This window comes from Myotis davidii, unplaced genomic scaffold, assembly GCF_000327345.1.
Source record: "Myotis davidii unplaced genomic scaffold, ASM32734v1 scaffold616, whole genome shotgun sequence".
Taxonomy (NCBI): Eukaryota; Metazoa; Chordata; class Mammalia; order Chiroptera; family Vespertilionidae; genus Myotis; species Myotis davidii.
In genome coordinates, this window is record NW_006291965.1 from 1,756,392 (window position 1) to 1,774,889 (window position 18,498).

At 44.7% G+C, this 18,498-nt stretch overlaps 1 protein-coding gene across 8 annotated transcripts in view; it reads left to right on the forward strand.

Moving 5' to 3' along the window:
- Window positions 1–18,498, forward strand: part of TRPM3 (transient receptor potential cation channel subfamily M member 3) — a 457,422-nt gene that overhangs the window by 430,014 nt on the left and 8,910 nt on the right. For all 8 annotated transcript variants that reach the window (XM_015565001.1, XM_006765282.2, XM_015565000.1 and 5 more), the window contains 3 exons: window positions 13,218–13,368; window positions 13,468–13,667; window positions 16,610–16,742. In XM_015565001.1, coding sequence (XP_015420487.1) covers window positions 13,218–13,368; window positions 13,468–13,667; window positions 16,610–16,742 — 484 coding nt within the window. The remainder of the gene's footprint in view (window positions 1–13,217; window positions 13,369–13,467; window positions 13,668–16,609; window positions 16,743–18,498) is intronic.

The following is an 18,498-nucleotide window of genomic DNA, read 5'->3' on the forward strand; positions in this document are numbered from 1 at the left end:
AGCTCCCAGCCTCTCCTTTTTTTCTTTTTTTTATTCTGGGATTTATTTACCTTCTATAATTGAAACTCTATTGCCGTCACTGGCGCTCCCAGCTGTGAGTCCGTGGCCAGCTGAAAGCAGGTATCTGGGGTTTGTTTGGCTTCTATAATTGAAACTTTGTTGCCATCCTGCTCGCTCCAGATCTGAGGCCATGGCTGGCTGAAAGCAGGTATCTGGGATTTATTTATCTTCTATAATTGAAACTTTGTTGCCTTCAGTGGAGCTCAGGGTCAGCCGGGAAGCTTGGCTTCCTCCATCACTGGAGCAACCAAGCCTCCTGCTTGCTTCAGCTCCATGGCTGCCGGCCGCCATCTTGGTTGGGTTAATTTGCATATAGTCCCTCTGATTGTCTGGTGGGTGTGGTTTAAGGCATAGCAAAAGTATGGCCAATTTGCATGTTTGTCTTTTATTAGATTAGATTATTATTTCCATTGATATCATTATTATTATATCAAGCTTAGACATGAGGACTCAGGTTCAGACACTTTATTTGACCCAATAGTATATAGATGGCAAAATGTCACATCTGGGACATAAACTGTACCCATCCAAGGTTAGTGCATTGTGCCTAGTGACTTCAAAGAATGATTTCGTAAGATGGATCAGTTATGGGTAGATCCCAAAACAATGAATCAGATCCACTTGTTCGGCACCTGAGTTTATTATTTTTAACAAATAAATCTTTTGAGATGAAAGTGTTTATTTTATTTTAACTAATGTATGTCAGTGTTTTCTGGGGTGGAGAGTTGTTAATCCCCTGTACAAGGGTGTACTGTCACCCAACATAATAATAGTAATGTTGTTTATATTGGGCATACAGTTGACTCATTCACCACATGACAGCAGGTGATGGGCACTGGAACCTGAGCCCACTCGTAGCCATTTAGGTTGAAGCTGGACATGGACTGATCATGATCTGAATCCTTTACTGTTTGAGGAGCATCGTCAGATGAAGTGTGGAAGCTCAAGTTTTAATAGTAAACAGAGCTCAGTGGGCAGTTTGGTCTTAAAAAGAGAGAGCTGGGAGAATAGAGCCTGGGATTAAGAGGACAGTAAGGGGATCAGGAACCTGCAGAGGAGAGTGCACCAGCCAATCAGCGAGGGGCATGAGCTGTGAGTACAAATGAATTTCCTGCATTGTCTGTAGTTTACCAGGGAATTTATAAATTATGTCCACAGGAACATGTGTTTGCTTATATTTATGTTCCTGAATATTCGGGGTCACATTGATTCTTTCCCTGGGTGTCGTATAACCCCTAGGATGTAATCCAATAGGAGTCCATAGGAGTCCTGGATCATTTCTATGGAGCTGACACAGCCTAGTGTCCCTGCTGTATGTCCACACAGAGGAATGCACAGTGTGGCTCACTGGACTGACCATCCTCAGCACAGAAAGCCCTAACATATGGTTGCTGGTTTTTTCTTCTTGAAAAGGCCTTGGCTCTTCCCTCGTCATGTACTCTAAGGGACAGATGAATGGGTTTCTGAAAAATCACACAATCCTATTTCAAACAAAACAACAAGCATATTCTTAATGTGTGGCATGGCAGCTAAGGTGGTGTGGGCCCCAAGGAGAAACCTTCGGCGGTTAAGGCAATGAGAATGGAATCGAGCTCCCTGCACTTGTGATGGAAGGGACACCTGTTCCAAACCTTGTAGCTCTGGAACCCTCCACATGATGAGTTGCCACATGATGAGTTCTAATGAAAAATCACAGTCAAGAATTACAATGGAGATGGACGGTAGCATAACAATTTGGGAGAGTAAATCATTTATGTGACTTTTTCTCTGAATTTTTTTTGTTGTTTTCGTTTGAAGAAGAAAATAGTTTAATCCTGTTTTGCTTAGACAAATAGCAGAATGAATAAGGCGAGCCCTCCATAAAATTGTAAGTTAAATGCTTTTTATTTCCACCCTCCCAGCCTTTCCCGGGGCCCCTTCTCACTGGCCTCTCCATGATTGCCGGGGGTTTCCCAGCAATCTTTCAAAATCTTTGGCTCCGATGAAACTACCAGCCTGAGAGCTGGTTCTCTCTACGGCGTTAACTAGAGAAAAATGTTCACCACAAGAAAACCAAACCCTCTTAACTAGATTAAATAAAGATTAATTGTAAGCAAATAAGAAGAGGACTCAAAGGCATTCAAATACAGGACACAAAGCAGGGCGAAAGCTGACTGGAAATGGGGAGCCAGAATGTGAACACCTGACCACTCTTGGCCATTTCTCTCTCTGCTTCTCTCCAGTCTCAGTTAGTCAATCATCTCTCACATTCTCTTGCTCTTCCACTGTCTCTCCCCTTTCTTTCTTCCCTTCCCCCCTCCCCTCTCAGATGGCTTGCTTTACTTTTATATGACTTAACATGGTCTGATTCTATATGATCTTTCAGTTAACCACCTGCCCTCACCTAAAGGCTCACACCTCAGTTCAATTTCTAAAGACAGAGTCTGAATAGTCATTGGTCAGTCAGTGAACTTGCTCCTCCTTGGGTGATGATGGGACCTGCTTTCTTGTGCAATGATGGGATCTGGCCTGAATTTGAGAATTGGTGAAGAAATTAAGAAAGGGTTTTGTCAACCTGAAAGACCAAAGGCTGCCTGGCTGTGAACAGGACAAGGGAAGTAGAGCATGTATATCAGGTATTTTTTTACATTACCTACTGAGAACGTTGTAGAACAAACTACTCCAGATGGCAGTGGTTTAAAGCTGAAAATATTTGTTGAGCTCAGGAGCCTGTGGGTTGACTAGATGGTTCTTCCGGACTTGGCTGGGCTCAGTCACCCTCAGTGACCTGCCAGGGAATCAGCTGGCTGTCAGCTGACCCAGAACAGTCAGCTCAGACAACAGAAACGGAGCAGAGGCACGCGCATTTCATTCTCCAGCAGGCTAGCTGAAGAGAAGAGTGGAAACAGAAACACTCAAGGGTTTCTCACGGTTCTGCATTGGTCACATTTTTATTTTTATTTATTTCAGAAGGGAAGGGAGGGAGAGAGAGATAGAAACATCAATGATGAGAGAGAATCATTGATTGGCTGCCTCCTGCACGCCCCCCACCGGGGACCAAGCCCGCAACCTGGGCATGTGACCTTGACTGAAATCTAATCTGGGACCCTTCAGTCCGCAGGTGGTGCTTTATCCACTGAGCCAAACAGGCTAGGGCTGCATTGGTCACATTTGCCAATCTCCCATGGGCCAAAGAAACTCACATGGCCAAGCTCAGAATCAAGGGGCAAGGTCATAGATCCTACCAATTTAGTGAGAATAACTATCCAGTCACATGACAAAGGAGCTTGGATACAGGGAAGGAAGAGGCATTGGAGCTATTACTGCAATCGATCTGCTACATCATGGCAACAAACTCATACTATGTACAACAGGCTAGTACAGATGTACATTCTTCCCTGTCAAACTTCTGATACTAATTCCCGATAGCAAATAATAAACTACTAAGGTTGGAATTTTGAAGCCCTCTCAAGTGACAGCAAAAAAAAAAAATGACCATTTTGTCTCTAGGTAAAGCTAGATATATTGAAGAGCAATCATACAAGACCAAGATAACAGAGGGAAGTGAATTTTCTCCCCAGAACTCACACACAACATACTAGGCTTGTGACATCCTGCTTTCTAATTCACCAGATCCAAAAATGAGGGTTATTCAAATTAATTGTGTTTTCTAAATAGCTCAAAGCTGAACATGTGTGCATATAGCAAATAGATCAGAAGCCCTCACATAATTCTCTTTTTGCCCTGTGATGACTGAGTGAACCCACTCATTGTTTTGAAACTCTTTAATATTTTTAGTTAAATTGGCTCATTCTTCAAATCTAAATAAATTTATTTTTTTAAAATTTATATGATGGTCATAAGTTGAAAAATCAGTATGACTTAATGCAAATAGAAGACAACCATAGAAAAAGCAGAATGAAAACACCACATTGTTATGAAATTCTGTCCAGGTGCTTGAGCCTTCAGCCTGCCCAGTCTTGACCACAAAGGGAATTTAGCAAATGTGAAGGAATGTTAAGGAAATGTGACCCTGCCCAGCTGGTGTGGCTCAGTGGTTGAGCATCGACCTGTGAACCAGGAGATCACAGTTCGATTCCAAGTCAGGGCATGTGCCTGGGTTGTGGGCTCGATCCCCAGTGTGAGGCCTGCAGAAGGCAGCTCATTGATGCTCTCTCATCGTTGGTGTTTCTATCTCTCTCCCTCTCCCTTTCTCTCTTAAATCAATAAAAAAATGTTTTAAAAAAAAAAAAGGAAGAAGAAAGAAATGTTATCCCCGAAACGACACAGTCTCTCTGATGGAGTCAGGAAGATTGAAAGAGGCTTGAAAAAGTCATTGCTTTTTCACTATCCCGTTCCATGTTCTTTAATGTCCTGTTCCTGTGTCCTAAAATCATCTCGGACCTCCCGAGTCGTGTGTGCACCACACTGTAGGGAATATCAGCAGTCCAAGTCCTTATATTCACAGATGAAGGAACTGAGGCCTCCTCTTACTCCTTTCTGAAGCTTGCCTTTGTGCCACGGCACTACTGATTTGCATCTTAACCAGCAGTTGGATTAGGAGCCGGGAAAAGAAATGAACCACAAAAAAGAAGTAAAAGGCTGAACTGGGGTGGTGCTTCGGACTCTACAAAATTGGTGCTTACCTTTTCAATTACCTCCGTCCTTCCTGCCCCTCATTACCAGAGGCTGCTGGTGCTGGCCTTTTGCAATAAATAGAAAGAAAACTTCTGCCTGGATCTACGAATAAGACTCTCAGATCAAGACCCTTCCAGAAAGATGTAGCCATACAAAGGGAGACATCTCTAGTTGTCTCACCAAGAAAACCACTGTATCAGGAAAAAGGCCAAAAAAGCAGAGTCACCTAAATTTAATTCACTCTGGGACTCAGTTATAGAAGCTGTGCTAATGGCACCCTAAATCCTCCATGGTAAACTGTATGGATTTTCTAAAGGAGGTAGAGAAATCCTCTTTGTCCCCTTATCTTCTCAAGATGGATTTTTAGTTGCAAATCTTTTATTTTAAAAAAAATAAGATAAATGTAGTCATACACTAAACTAAGCTCTTTATTCCACTGCCTATGATTTTGAATAAGCTTTTGAGACATATCTTCAGACAAGAGAGGGAGGGACAATCTTTGAGAAATATCCTTCTTTATTAAATTTTTTAAATGATGCTGAGTATATCAAACATTGGTGTTTTTTTAAATTCTCATGCTTTGGAGGAACAATGTGGTATGTGCATTAAATAAATAAATGTTTCTTCTCCCCTCATATTATAGAATGATATCAAAAGGGCAAATGTCTTCATCTTTGGGACATGGGTGCCTATACCTGATGCCTATTATATGAATTGAATTTCTTTCTCCACGCTCTGAAGTACAGTGTCCCATACATCTGTTACCTCATCTGAACTGTCCAGGCCATTATTTGTGTTGATGGAAACAAGAAAAATTCAGATGTCTATTAACCTGTCTATCTATATATATATAAATCTAAGCAACTGTTACAACCAGTCAACCAAACGACCAGTCAACCGGTCGCTATGATGTGCACTGACCACCAGGGGGCAGACATTCAACACAGGAGCTGACCCCAGTGGTCAGTGCACTTCTGCAGACAACCTCCCATGGTCCCTCCCCCTGGACTGGGCAAGACAGCCCCGATCAGTCCCCAACCCTTGCACAAATTTGTGCACTGGGCCTCTAGTTTGTTTATAATTGAGAGATTCCTCTCAACCCCGTGTGGGCTCCTTCTTCAGAAGCACAGAGGAAAGAGACTTCATAGTGGGACAGGCCTGAGTGGACCTCTTGTCTCTCTTCTTGCTATCTTTGAGATACTGACAGAGATGCTAAAGCTTTCTGAGCCTCAGTTTCTCATCTGTAAAATGGGTATAATGATTATAAAGATTAAAATAAGGTGATATAAGTAAAGCTCATAGCACAGGGCCTTACATTTAAGCATGCATTAGGTGGTCACTGTTATCATGTATTATTACATTGGAAAGGCCACATGAGATAGAGCACGGTATATACAAGCTTAAGGGTCAGAGAAAGGATAGGATTCATTTCTGTATCATCATAGTTACATCTCCAGTGCCAATCTCTCTAGCACATGGCAAGAATTCAGTATTTTTTTAATGAACAAGGAGATGGTTCTCGCATTATCCCTTATTGGCTGTGTGGTCTTGGGTAAACCATTTCACCCCTTAGTGTGTGTTTTCTCAGCTGTGAAGCAAAGATAATATATTTCTTACAGTGTTACTGGGAAGCTTACATGCAATGGCCAATGTAAAGTGCCCAGCACTGAAGCTGGCACATGCTATGCTTTTCCCGGATATATTCCCTAATATCTACTGTCTTTCACATTTGATGATCCCAAATAAATAAGCAGGATGAGAATTTCCTGGAGAAATACCCACTTTAAAAGCTGTCTTTTAAATGAACAGTGGGAGTGTCCAAGGGTCCAGGATGCATGACAGAGAGGTCCCACAATCTGCTCAAGGTCTGAGGAAAGCAGGAGGTCTGATTTGACCCCACTTTCTGGTTCCTGGGCAACTATGAAGTGGTCTAGGTTGGGTACTGGCCAGGCTATGTGGGCATGAGGAGGATCCTGAAAACAGGCACAGAAATGATCTTTTACCCCAGACCTCATATTCACATTTTTTGAGGAACTGAGGGAAAGGTTCACTCCCTTGTGTCAACTTCAGTTGTTGTGCTTTTGGTAGTTTTGTCTTGAAAAGGATTCCAAGACCAAACTCAGCTGAGCAGGAAGGTGTGTCATGATTGATTAACAGGACTGCACAGGACAGGATGCGGTGTTATGGCTGGTGCGCCTGGAGATTCTCACAGCAGCATTCAGACGGGAGATCTGCTATGGCCTTTGCCAAACACAAGGCATGTTTCTTTAGTCATAAAACTTGGCAATTGCAAAAACAAACAAATAAATACCTGCTCTTACAGGAACCATCTCATGCTGACAGGTCATGGTGACACTTGAGATCTTAAAAAGGAAAAAAAGACACTGGCCCAGTGAAATTGATCAGGTAACACTTGCAGAAATGCCCGACAAAGCAGGACAAATGTACAATATGTGTTCATTTGGCAAATATTTATTGAGCACCTACTATGTGCCAGGAAGTATTCTAGCTGCTGTTTTGGTTATATTTTAGGGAGGGACGCTGTTGACCTTTGTTTTAGTTATGATAAAAAGTTTTTAGGAAAAAATAGAAGGTCCAATTGTTGGAAGGTTGCTCTCCAGGGCATGCAAAGCAAAGGGAGAGCTTTCTTACTATCATTCACACACTAAGATCAAATTTTGACTGCACAAGCTATCATTATTTTGGAGCCCAAGCATCCATTTCATTTCTGCCTATTAATGCCTAGTCAGCAGAAATGGCACCTCCAACCTCCTGCCATGCCGTGTGGCAATGTGACCCGCACAGATAAACCATGGAGAGTCTGAGTCTCCAAACATTTGGTCCTTCTGATTTGGCCACAACTGTGCGATGTGGCCTTCCCACTCTGCCCCTGCACCTGCGCGCCTCCACTCCTGTGACCTAATTTATCTGCTTCTAGAAACAGGTTTTCTTCCCTTGGGGAGCAGCTGGTTGTGTCCAGGTGCTTGGCCGAAGTTTCCCAACTGCATTTACCCTACTTACTTGATAATAGGTGGCATCTGTGTTATTAGTGGCTGAGTCAGAGGCCAGTGTGGACCCCTGAGGCTCCGTTATACTTTGGGGAAGAAGGAGAGCAACAGTGGCTCCAGCTCCCAAAGCCCTGACACTGTGATTCAACCTTGGTATTGGGTCAGATGTCCCATCCCCAGGGCCCCTTCCGGTCTTTTCTTGCTCCTCCACACGCAGCCGGTCAGGAGTGGGGTGCCCAAAATATGTCTTGTACTGCTGGCCTGCGGGCAGCAGGCAGAGGTGAGAGTGATTGTGTTAGCCAGGACTCAGAAACCCAAGTAGCATTGACTTCAGGAAGAAAGGAATCTTATGGTTCGTATAACTGAAGGGGCTAGCTTTAGGCCTGGATCAGGAGTCCGTTTCTCTTTTCTGTGATACAGTCACTCGCAGGCAGGTCCTTTCCACGTGGGACCTTCACATCACATTGTAAACAGCTCCTGCCTCATACTGACTAGTTCCAGAAAAACTCCCAAGGCTGGTGCCCATCAGCTCCGACTGCTCAGGAGAGGGTCACATGTCTGTCTCTGAACCAATCACTGCGCCAGGGGATAAAGTACACTGATTCATCTCCTAGGTGTGGAATTGCATTCATTTCACCCAAACTGCATGGACTGAGGCAGTGGGGCAGGGGTGATTCCATAGAGGGAAACCAGGATGCTCTTACCAGAGGAGAAATGTATGTTGGGCAGGTGGAAGCAGCAAACATCCACTAGAGGCACTCTGCCTCATTACCAAGGAAGGGGGGGAGGAGAGGGGGTGGGGGCGAGGTGGCAGCGTGCTGCTGGTATGAAGGTGATAGCGCTTATTCATTTACTTCTTGCAAGAGGATTGGGAGAATAACCACTCAGGTGTCATGCTGCAAGGCGGGGATGGAGGAGCCACAGTGGCAGCCACCAGCCCACATGCCCCGAAACTTCCATGTGTCATCTTGGATGCATGTGCATGGAGCATTTCCCTGGGAACATGAACCCCAGATACTGGTTGGTGCCTCAGGACAATCCAGACAACGTACCCCCTGTCATGAAATCTGCTGCTTGTCAGGGCTTTAACTTGCCCAGCTCAGCTCATCAGTGGTAGGCATCTTACGCAGGTAAATACCCAGAACAAAGACATCATTAGGAGCCATTATAGAATAGCGCTTTGCACTAACTGCTGCATATAATGTTCGCTGCCTCTTTGCTGATATTACCAAATGAGGGCTGTTTCTTAATGATTCGTTTTTATTATCATTATTGTTGTCACAAGGATCATCTAGTTCATGGATACTGCACTTGTTGCTGCAGAATCTAGATGATGGTCCTCGGGGCTGGTTCTGCCTACCCAGGCTGGAGGGGTGCAGCCATTCTGAGGGCTTCTTCAGAGCCCGCAGAGCTCACATCACACCATAATGCCCTGCTCTGTTCCCTGTCTGTGCCCCCTACTAACCATGAGGCGCTTAAACAACAGGGATTGTCTCTTTGATCCCCAATGTCCTCTGTACTCACCACATTATAACCACTCACTAAGTGCTTGTAGAATAAATGTTATGTTATGCATAGTGGTTGCAAAACAAAGGGGAATAAGGCATAGTCCCTAACCTTGAGGAACTTCAAGTGTATTCATTACAAAAGTAACAACACTAAGGATGGCACCAGCTAATGGTAACCCAGTGTTATGTGTGAGAAACTGAGCTAAGTGCTTTGCATGCATGATCTCATTTAATGATCTTGACAATCTCCCCCCATGTTCCATGTTATTACTACCCCCATTTTACAGATAAGGAAGCTGAAGTTCGTGGAGTAGGCTAATATCATATCATTGGAAAATGGTAGACTCGGGGTTTTAACCCAAGTCTGCCTGATTATAATGCATATTTCTAGCCACTAAAGTAATACACCTCTATAAAGGCAGGACGAATAAAATGTATGGGAGAAGCTGAAATAAATTAATTCCCAAAGTATTGGCAGGGAGTTTCTTCATCAAAGCAAATCTTGTGTAAAGGTATTAGGCTGGTCTAGTTTTTATAGGGAGCCTTTGAGGAATCTCCAAGCAGAGATCTAGAGATATGTCGGTGACCCTACCTGAATGCCCATGGGAATGAGCATGGGCCGTGAAACCAGCAAGCACGTCCTGCCCCCCATGTGAAGGACGTATCTATACGATTCTCTAAACATGGGGTCAAAAGAGCAAGATGGCTGTGCTCTGCCCCTCCCAAGTTTAAGTTCTCGCAGAATGTAAAGAGAAATCTCAGAATGTCATTGAGAAATGGAGATTGGGGACCACATCTGTTAAACTGTGCACTTTGTAACTTACCCCAAGCAGCCCTTTCTGCTGCTCTTTATCATCTCCCCACAGAGACCTGAGCAGGAGCCAGAGAAAAGGGCAGCACAGGAGGGAGCCCATTGGGAGGTCAGCTGGGAGGAGGGGGTGGGTGAGTGGGGCAAGGGACCCTGAGGAGAGAAAAGCAAAGCAAGTGACTGGCCTGTGGCCAAGTGGGTAACAGAGACCCTGCAGACGGGTTGAGCTTGAGAAGCCTTCTTCCCAAGCCGAGGGAGCCAATAACCGCTCAGAGTTGGGTCCGTCCGTCATGAGCAGGCATGTGGAGCTGTGGGAAGTGTCTGTCATTGTCAGTAATCTCCTCTTGTCATTCAACAAACAGTGATCATGTGTGGGTAACGTGTGGATGTCCTGTGTGCGTGCACTGAGCAGGTAATGAGCAACCATGAAGAGCGATTTTCCCACTGGGAATCTCGTGTGAGACACGAATGAGTAAGTGACATGGTGGGGTAAGCAGAGTGTCCCTGGGATTATAAGGAAGATGGGATTACTAAAGAAAGATTATGTGTTAAAGAAAAAAGTAATTGTGACACTTGTTAGAGATGGTAAGGAAGACTTTATTCAGGAGGGTGGGACCACTGCCATGGCGCTTTGTAATAGGGGAGAGAGATGGGACTCAACTCTGAACACAGCAAGGAAAACTGGGCATTCATAGCAGGAGCACGGTGGAGGTCAGTGGATGGAAAATTCCTAAGATGAAACATCAGGGAAAAGGAGGATGCTGGTGAACCTGACCTAACAGGATTCTTGCTGATGGTAGGCCAGGGTGATCGGACATATCTGAGGGATGGTGGAGAAGAGAAACCTGATTAGATATCAACTGTGATCAGATATTGAGGATCCAAGCTAAACAGACTTAGCAGGATTTTTGCTAAAATTGAACAATGCAGAGACAAACACAAAAGTCCAAAAGGCCTCCTTGGAAAAGAACTCAGGAGAGCCTGAGAAGAGCAGGTCAAGCAGAAAATCATTGTCAATACCTATCGCAGGCCCAGGGGCAGAAAGTGAGCTACAGTGGCTTTAGAGAGCGAAGTGAGCACTGGAAATTGAGTAGCATTTACCCAAGCGAAGACTGGAGTGGGAGCAAGGTGTCTGAGGGGCCTTTTAGAAGCAAAAGAAGCACAGCTCAGCCCTGATGCTGTGGGTCAGTGGTTGAGCACTGACCTATGAACCAGGAGGTCATGGTTTGATTCCCGGTCAGGGCACATGCCCGGGTTGTGGGCTCGATCCCCAGTGTGGGGCGAGCAGGAGGCAGCCGATTGATGATTCTCTCTCATCATTGATGTTTCTATCTCTCCCTTCCTCTCCAAAATCAATAAAAATATTTTTTTAAAAAAAAAGAAAAGAAAGAAGAAGAAGAAGATGCAAATCAGGCCATAAAAGACAGCATGACATTTCTAGGAACTACCAGGAACTTGATCCAATTTGGGCTGAGAAGGAGGAGTGGGAAGTGGCCAGAGATGGCCCTCGGCCGGCCACCCTCAGAGCCTGGCCTTCATCCTGGAGCCAGTGGGGGCCTCCATCACCAGGTTTTCCTTCGAAGGGACAGCTGCCTTGGGTGGTTAATGCCACCACTACCAATGATAAAAAAAAGATGCTGGCTCTTTGAAAACATCCGATTTTAAGACCCAATCATCTTGCAGGCAGATCCAAAGGAAGCACTTGGGCCATCTCCCTCTGTTTATAAACGCAGGGTCTTGGTATCCTAATATTATGGGAACCATCATAGCTGGAGAAGATGCATTTTGGCCTGGAGGGTGTGTCAGAAATCACATAACTTTTCTAGCCTAATTTTAGCTCAGTGAATTTACCTTAGTGGCACCTGAGAATTACCTGAAAAATTTTTAAAGAAATACTGGTGCCTGGGCCACCCTCAGAGAGGCACTGGCATTTTTTGCAGCTCCCCTGTGATCCCTGTGCAGCCAGGAGAGGAGACTACAGAAAAGTGCGCAGCTTAGAAACTGTCTTTCTTGATAAGAGGTCGGACTCCCCTTGCCAGGTACTCTTGTTACGAAGATTCTGGGTCAACTTTGCTAACCTTCTTGGCAGATCTTCAAAAGCTGCCTGTGGCACCTGCTGAGACCTCTTCATGTCCCACCACCTTTTTACAGATAGCTGCAAAAGGACCCTGTTCTAAAGCCAAAGATGGGAGAGGGACAGCTGGAGCGCGAGGCTGACTCACCCATCTCTGGTCACCGGAGGCCATCATCTCACTCCCTGAGCCCTGCTGTCTGGGCGTCACTAAGGAGTTCTGTCAAGGATTCCTTTTCCCCTGAAGTTACCCGGAAACTCCAAGCAGGCCTCATTAGCACATGACTCACGCTCCCCCAGTCCCACACATCACCCTCCTCCTCACCCCCACCTCCAGATCTGTTTTTTTTCCTATTTGCCCTTTTTTTTTTCAGTGCAGTTGGGTTTTGTTCCCTGTGCCCAGAAAAGCACGTTTTTGGAATGGAAATGCTACTGGAAGAAAGCGGGGGCTCAGGGCTCAGGGCTCCAGTGTCCTGGTCCATCACCACTCACGCCCTCCCCATGAAATGCCATTTGTCAGGACCACCGAGAGACAAGTTCTCTAAATACTTCCCAGACACTGCTCGGTTTGGTTCCTTCCTCATTGAGACAGCAAATCATTAACTCAGAGCCCCGGGTTGTTTCTTGCAACAATTAACAGCTGCCCTGGTGTTAATTCCCAATCAATAGCCCCGCCATGCTGTTCCTACAGCTGTGGGCTTCTGGCCTCCACAGCAATTCAGAAAGTAACTTGTTGGGGTCCTGAGACTGCTCCTCCCACTGCTCCCAGGAAAGCCCTCACCGGCCTTCCTAAGGACAGCAAGGCCCCTCGATGAAAGTCAGGGGTCAAGGGACAGCGTGAGCAAGCTGGGGCTCCACCCACCTCTTTCAAGGTGAATTGACAACTTGGGAGACAGGAGGAACCAGGTCCCTCCTAGAGTAGCAGCAGCCCCTTGGGATAGTCATGAAGCTTTCATTTTTCCATGTTGGCTTTTTTTGTTCTGTTGTCTTGAGATGGCTGTATTTTTCCTCCATCTACCAAAAAAACAAAAAAACAAAAAAAAACCACCAAAACCAAAAAAAAAACCCTCTCATACAATCAGTCTTTTTTTTTTTAATTCAAATAGCCATCATTTCTCATTTTTTGCCTGTGTTGCTTCCTGCAGCTCCCTGTGGACAGAATGAGACCCGAGAGGACGGCAAAATAATTCAGCTGCCTCCCTGCAAGACTGGAGCCTGGATTGTGCCAGCCATTATGGCCTGCTACCTTTTAGTGGCGAACATCCTGCTGGTCAACCTCCTTATCGCTGTCTTTAAGTATGTGGGCCCTTGGGAGGAAGTGGGAGCACTAGAAGGGTGTAATGCTTCAGAAAGCAGTGGAGTTTCTCACCTAATTCTCTCTGGTCTCTATTTCAGCAATACGTTTTTTGAGGTAAAATCAATATCCAACCAAGTGTGGAAGTTTCAGAGGTATCAGCTCATCATGACTTTCCATGAAAGGCCAGTTCTGCCCCCACCTCTGATCATCTTCAGCCACATGACCATGATATTCCAGCACCTGTGCTGCCGATGGAGGAAGCATGAGGGTGACCCCGATGAAAGGGACTACGGCCTGAGTAAGCTTTGAGTGACAGCCCCCAGCAGCCACACATTCCATAGCCCTACTGCTTCCCATTGGCAGTCCTGCAGGACTGTGGTCTCTGACAGCTTGGAAGGGAACGGAGGGGCAGGCTTGCTAGAGAAACAGTGCCAGGAAGAAGACAGTAGAGGCTGAAATCAAGCATTCTTAGCCTCACATCTTTCTTTCTTTCTTTCTTTTTTTTTAATCCTCACCCGAGAACATGCTTATTGATTTTCGAGAGAGGGTCAGGGGAAAGAGAGAGAGAGAATGGGAAACATTGATCGTTTGCCTCCCGTACATGCTTTGACTGGGGGGTGGAGGGGGCGTCAAACCCGAAACCTAGGTATGTACCTTGACTGGGAATCTAACCCGTGACCTTTCAGTGCATGGGATGATGCTCCAAACAGCTGAGCCACACTGGCCAGGCAGCCTCACATCTTTCTTAGTGAGATAAAACCAGCCTCCAGCAGGGCTGTTTCAGTGCCTTCCTAGGTTCTAAGATTCTTACTTTCCAGAGGTCCCACCACAAAATATATCCGCCATATTTATATGCTCCCAAGGCTGCATTATATGTCATCTGAGCCTCTTACATGAGTTGAGTTGCAGGTGACTCCGTTTGATTTTCCATTATCGTTTCTGCACCTACCTTTTTGTAGGCCTTGAACATTTTCCAAGCCTTAGAGACTGTGCTAATGTGACTTCATGAGGACACCAGCCCTGCTTTCCAGTATTCAAAGGGCAAAACAGAAGCCCCTCCACCATCCACCTTCTAGTCCAGTGTTTCTAAAAGGAGGTTCTATTAGCACTGAGGCAGAACAATACTTCAGTGATAGGATTGTCCCACACATTGTAGGGGATTTTGCACATCCCGATTCCACGCATTAAAAAGCAATAGCTCCTGCAGAATGCTAAGTGTCCCTTGGGTACCACCCACAGTTAAGAACCATTGGGCATCCAACCCCATCCAAGCAAGCTACAATGGTTTCTCAAGTACACCACCTACACCAAACCGAATGAAGGCCCAGAAATTCCTTCCAGGTGATCACTGGTAGGTCTAAAGTTTGAAACCAAAACCATTTAACCACCTGCTTCTCTAAGACTAAAACTTTTAACAACTTCCCTGACACAGCAATGCCGACTTCTTTCTAGACATTAAAATTGGAGAATTGGAAGGGACTAAGAATTCCAAAGTTCACTATTTCCATCTAAAATATAAATTTAGACAAATAGAAAGCTGGTGAGGGGGTGAGGATTCAGATTCACAGTGGATCACTTTCTATGCCTGTATCGGTTATGAATTAGTTTACCTGTTATTAACAGAAAACCAGACTAACAATAGCACAAATAAATAAGGTTTTTCCCTAAATGGTTTGGCTCAGTGGATAGAGCGTCGGTCTGTGGACTGAAGGGTCCCAAGTTTGATTCAGGTCATTGACCTCCGTTATAGGCTCCAGGGCTGCGTGTAGGAGGCAACCAATAAATGTATCTCTTTCACATCGATGTTTCTCTATCTATCTATCGATCTATCTCTGTCTCCCTGTTCCTGCCACTTTCTCTAAAAAAAAAAAAAAAAAAAAAGAGGAAAAATAATCCTTGGGTGAGGTTTAAAAATCTTATTTAAAAATAATAAAATAAAGCCCTAGCCAGTTTTGCTCAGTGGGTAGAGGGCCGGCCTGTTGACTGAAAGGTCCCAGGTTTGATTCCGGTCAAGGGCACATACCTGTGTTGCCGGCTCAATCCCCAGTTGGAGGCATGCAGGAGGAAGCCAATCGATGATTCTCTCTCATCATTGATGTTTCTATCTCTCTCTCCCTCTCCCTACCTTTCTGAATTCAATAAATATATACATTTTTTTTAAAAAAAGAAGGTTGAGTAAGAAAGATTAATGATAACAATAATAATAAATAAGGCTTTATTTTGCTCACAAAGCAACTAGGTGGATAACCCAGAGCACAACAGTGGCTCACTGAAGTCACAGACCCAGAGTCCTATTTTTAGGCTCAGCTATTCGTGAATGCACTGTCTTGTCTCGCGGTAGCAAAATAGCTGCTGCACTTTCCGTCATCATTTATGTTCAAGGCAAAAAGAAAAGGGAAAAGTAAAAAAATGTTGAAAGACGCAGCCACATCGCTACAGTTTATCAAGAAAGCAGAATCTCTTCCCCTCCCTGTAGTTTCTTGGGCTAAACTGGGTCTCACCATAGCTGCTACCTTCAAGGGAGGCTAGAAATGTGTGTATTTGGTTTTCCAGCCTCCGTAGTAGGAAGTGGGAAAGGGGAAATTAGGTTGCAAATGGGGCTTTTGGTAAGGCCAGTGAACAGTGTCTGTCCGCCACATTCCTCAGCCCAGAAACTGAGCTTGCTTGCTTATTTATTTATTTATTTATTTATTTATTTATTTATTTATTTATTTATTTATTATTGATTTTAGAAAGGAAGGGAGGCGAACATAGAAACATTAATGATGAGAATCATTGATCGGCAGCCTTCTGCATGCCCCCTCCTGAGGATTGAGCAACCTGGGCATGTGCCCTGACCAGGAATTGTACTGTGACCTCCTGGTTCATAGGTCAGTGCTCAACCACTGAGCCACACCAGCCAGGCTGGAAATGGAACTTTTGAGAAACCTCCATTCATTGTGTACCTTCCCTTTCCTTGATTTAGCTACATGTTCGGCCTTACAACTTGAATGATTGTAACCAGTCGCTGCAGTACATCAGCTACGTTCAGATGGACTTCAAAGAACAATGGTGACTCTAATACATAGGAAGGGGACAGTGACACACTTTGCCTGATAGGGTTTGGATTTAGTCTGAGATTTAGCAGAGAATCTAGGCCCGTTCGCCTGACCTTGGTTCACATTTGGAATGTCATTAGGCCCACAGATCAGGCACCATCGCTTTTACTTCTCTGCCTCACATCTCATTTCTCTTCCACAGAACTGTTCATAACTGATGATGAGCTCAAGAAAGTGCATGATTTTGAAGAGCAGTGTATAGAGGAATATTTCAGAGAAAAGGATGATCACTTCAACTCGTCCAATGATGAGAGGATACGGGTGACTTCGGAAAGGTGTGTTCCCTGGTCACATGTTTCCTGGGAGGTCTTATGCCATGGCATGCTTTATCCATTGCTTTTACTTGTGCAGCCTCACACAAAAAAATATCAGAGACCCCCGTGTTTATTTTTATTGTCCAAGAAATTGTGAAGCTTAGGAGAGCACGGAATGTTATCTGAAGGGTTCACAGATCAAAATCCCAGACATACAGATCCTAGATTCTCCAGCAGGCACTGGTGCCACCTTCCTGGACAATAGACTTGGCTATGTTCAGAACAGGACAGGAGTTACTAGCTCAGCGAGAAATTGGAGAGTTCTGAGCCAGACACAAACCAGGAGACACCCCGCCCAACCCAAGGCTCTCCAGCAGGTCTGTGTATGATGTACACCCTGGGCTTCTTCTCCAAAGTATAGACAGTCCTAGTGCCTGGCTTACATGCGTGCTCAGCATGTTCTGAATAAACAACAGCATGAGACTTGTGAATTACATAGAATCATGGTAGAGGTTTTCAGGTTTTGTCAGGAATTATTTTAGTTTTTCTTCTTATATAACAAGACAAAAGCAAAGGAATAAAAGCAGTTTTTTTCTACCCAGTGGTCATATGTTTTTAGATCTCATTGACAAAATGGACTAGCAGGGCTCTAAGAAAAATCTCAAAATAAACAGGAAAGAATAGTTTTCATTTAATAAGTCTAGCTTTATGCAAAGGAACTCACATTGCCTTACTTTCCTCATTTGGCTGCAGTCTAATAAAAACGTCATTCCGGGCTGGCACAGGCATAACCTGGAATTTGGGAGCCGGTTCTAAAGAACACCCAGAGTGGTACAGAGCACTTGGTGCAACTTTACATTTTAAACATTTATATTTTAAATATAAAGAGATCAGAAGCAAATTATAAATAGTGGGAAAAGGGATATATAATATATTGATGATTTTAATCCATATAATTCACACTTCCCAAGATTTGAGCCAGTCACCTCTAGTTTTCACCAAATGACATTTTGTCTGCTTACCCACTTTATACATTTTCTAGTGGTTCTGCAGAAATTATACAAATGGCATTTTTTCTGTCCCTCGCCCTTTATTTCTTCAAAGAATGCAGCCTACACAGGTAGGTGTATAATGCATATGCCATTGTATCCAGAGGTACTCAACCAACATTAATAAAGTAGAAAGCATGAACAGATCTTATACACATCTGTCATTGCAAAATAGAACATTCCATGGTGATATGATGTGAAGCAATTTTCTGGCACACTCAGAAAGGAGCTGCAAATCCAAAGATCTTCCTCATTCTGAGGCCTTGAAAAAGCTATTTATTAATGGGCACATAACCATATGGTTCCCAGAAAATTGCGCCATGTAGACACACTGCCCATTGCTCAGACTTATTTCCAAAGCCTATGTCCAGGGGCCTTTGAAATGCTTTTTGAATTCAGGAAGCCATAGACTGGGAGGAAAGAAAGGCAGGGGAGGAAGTGTTGAGACACAAAGAAGCTTTTGCCTCTCTGGGGAACTAGCCTGAGAGGTGCAGGCAGAAGGGCATGTGACACAGTGGGACTAACTCACCAATTCCTTTTGGAAAGGAACTAGCGCCTCTCCACTTGACCGTCTCACCCCACGCCTGCAAACACTTCCAGGAGACTCCTCCCCCAAGACCCTGTTCCTCTCTGGGCGGATGCAGAGTCCCACCCTCCAGGAGGGTGACTAGGGTGAGCAATTCCCAGAAATCCAGGGCGGAGTGCAGGCTTATTTTTTGTGTGTGTGT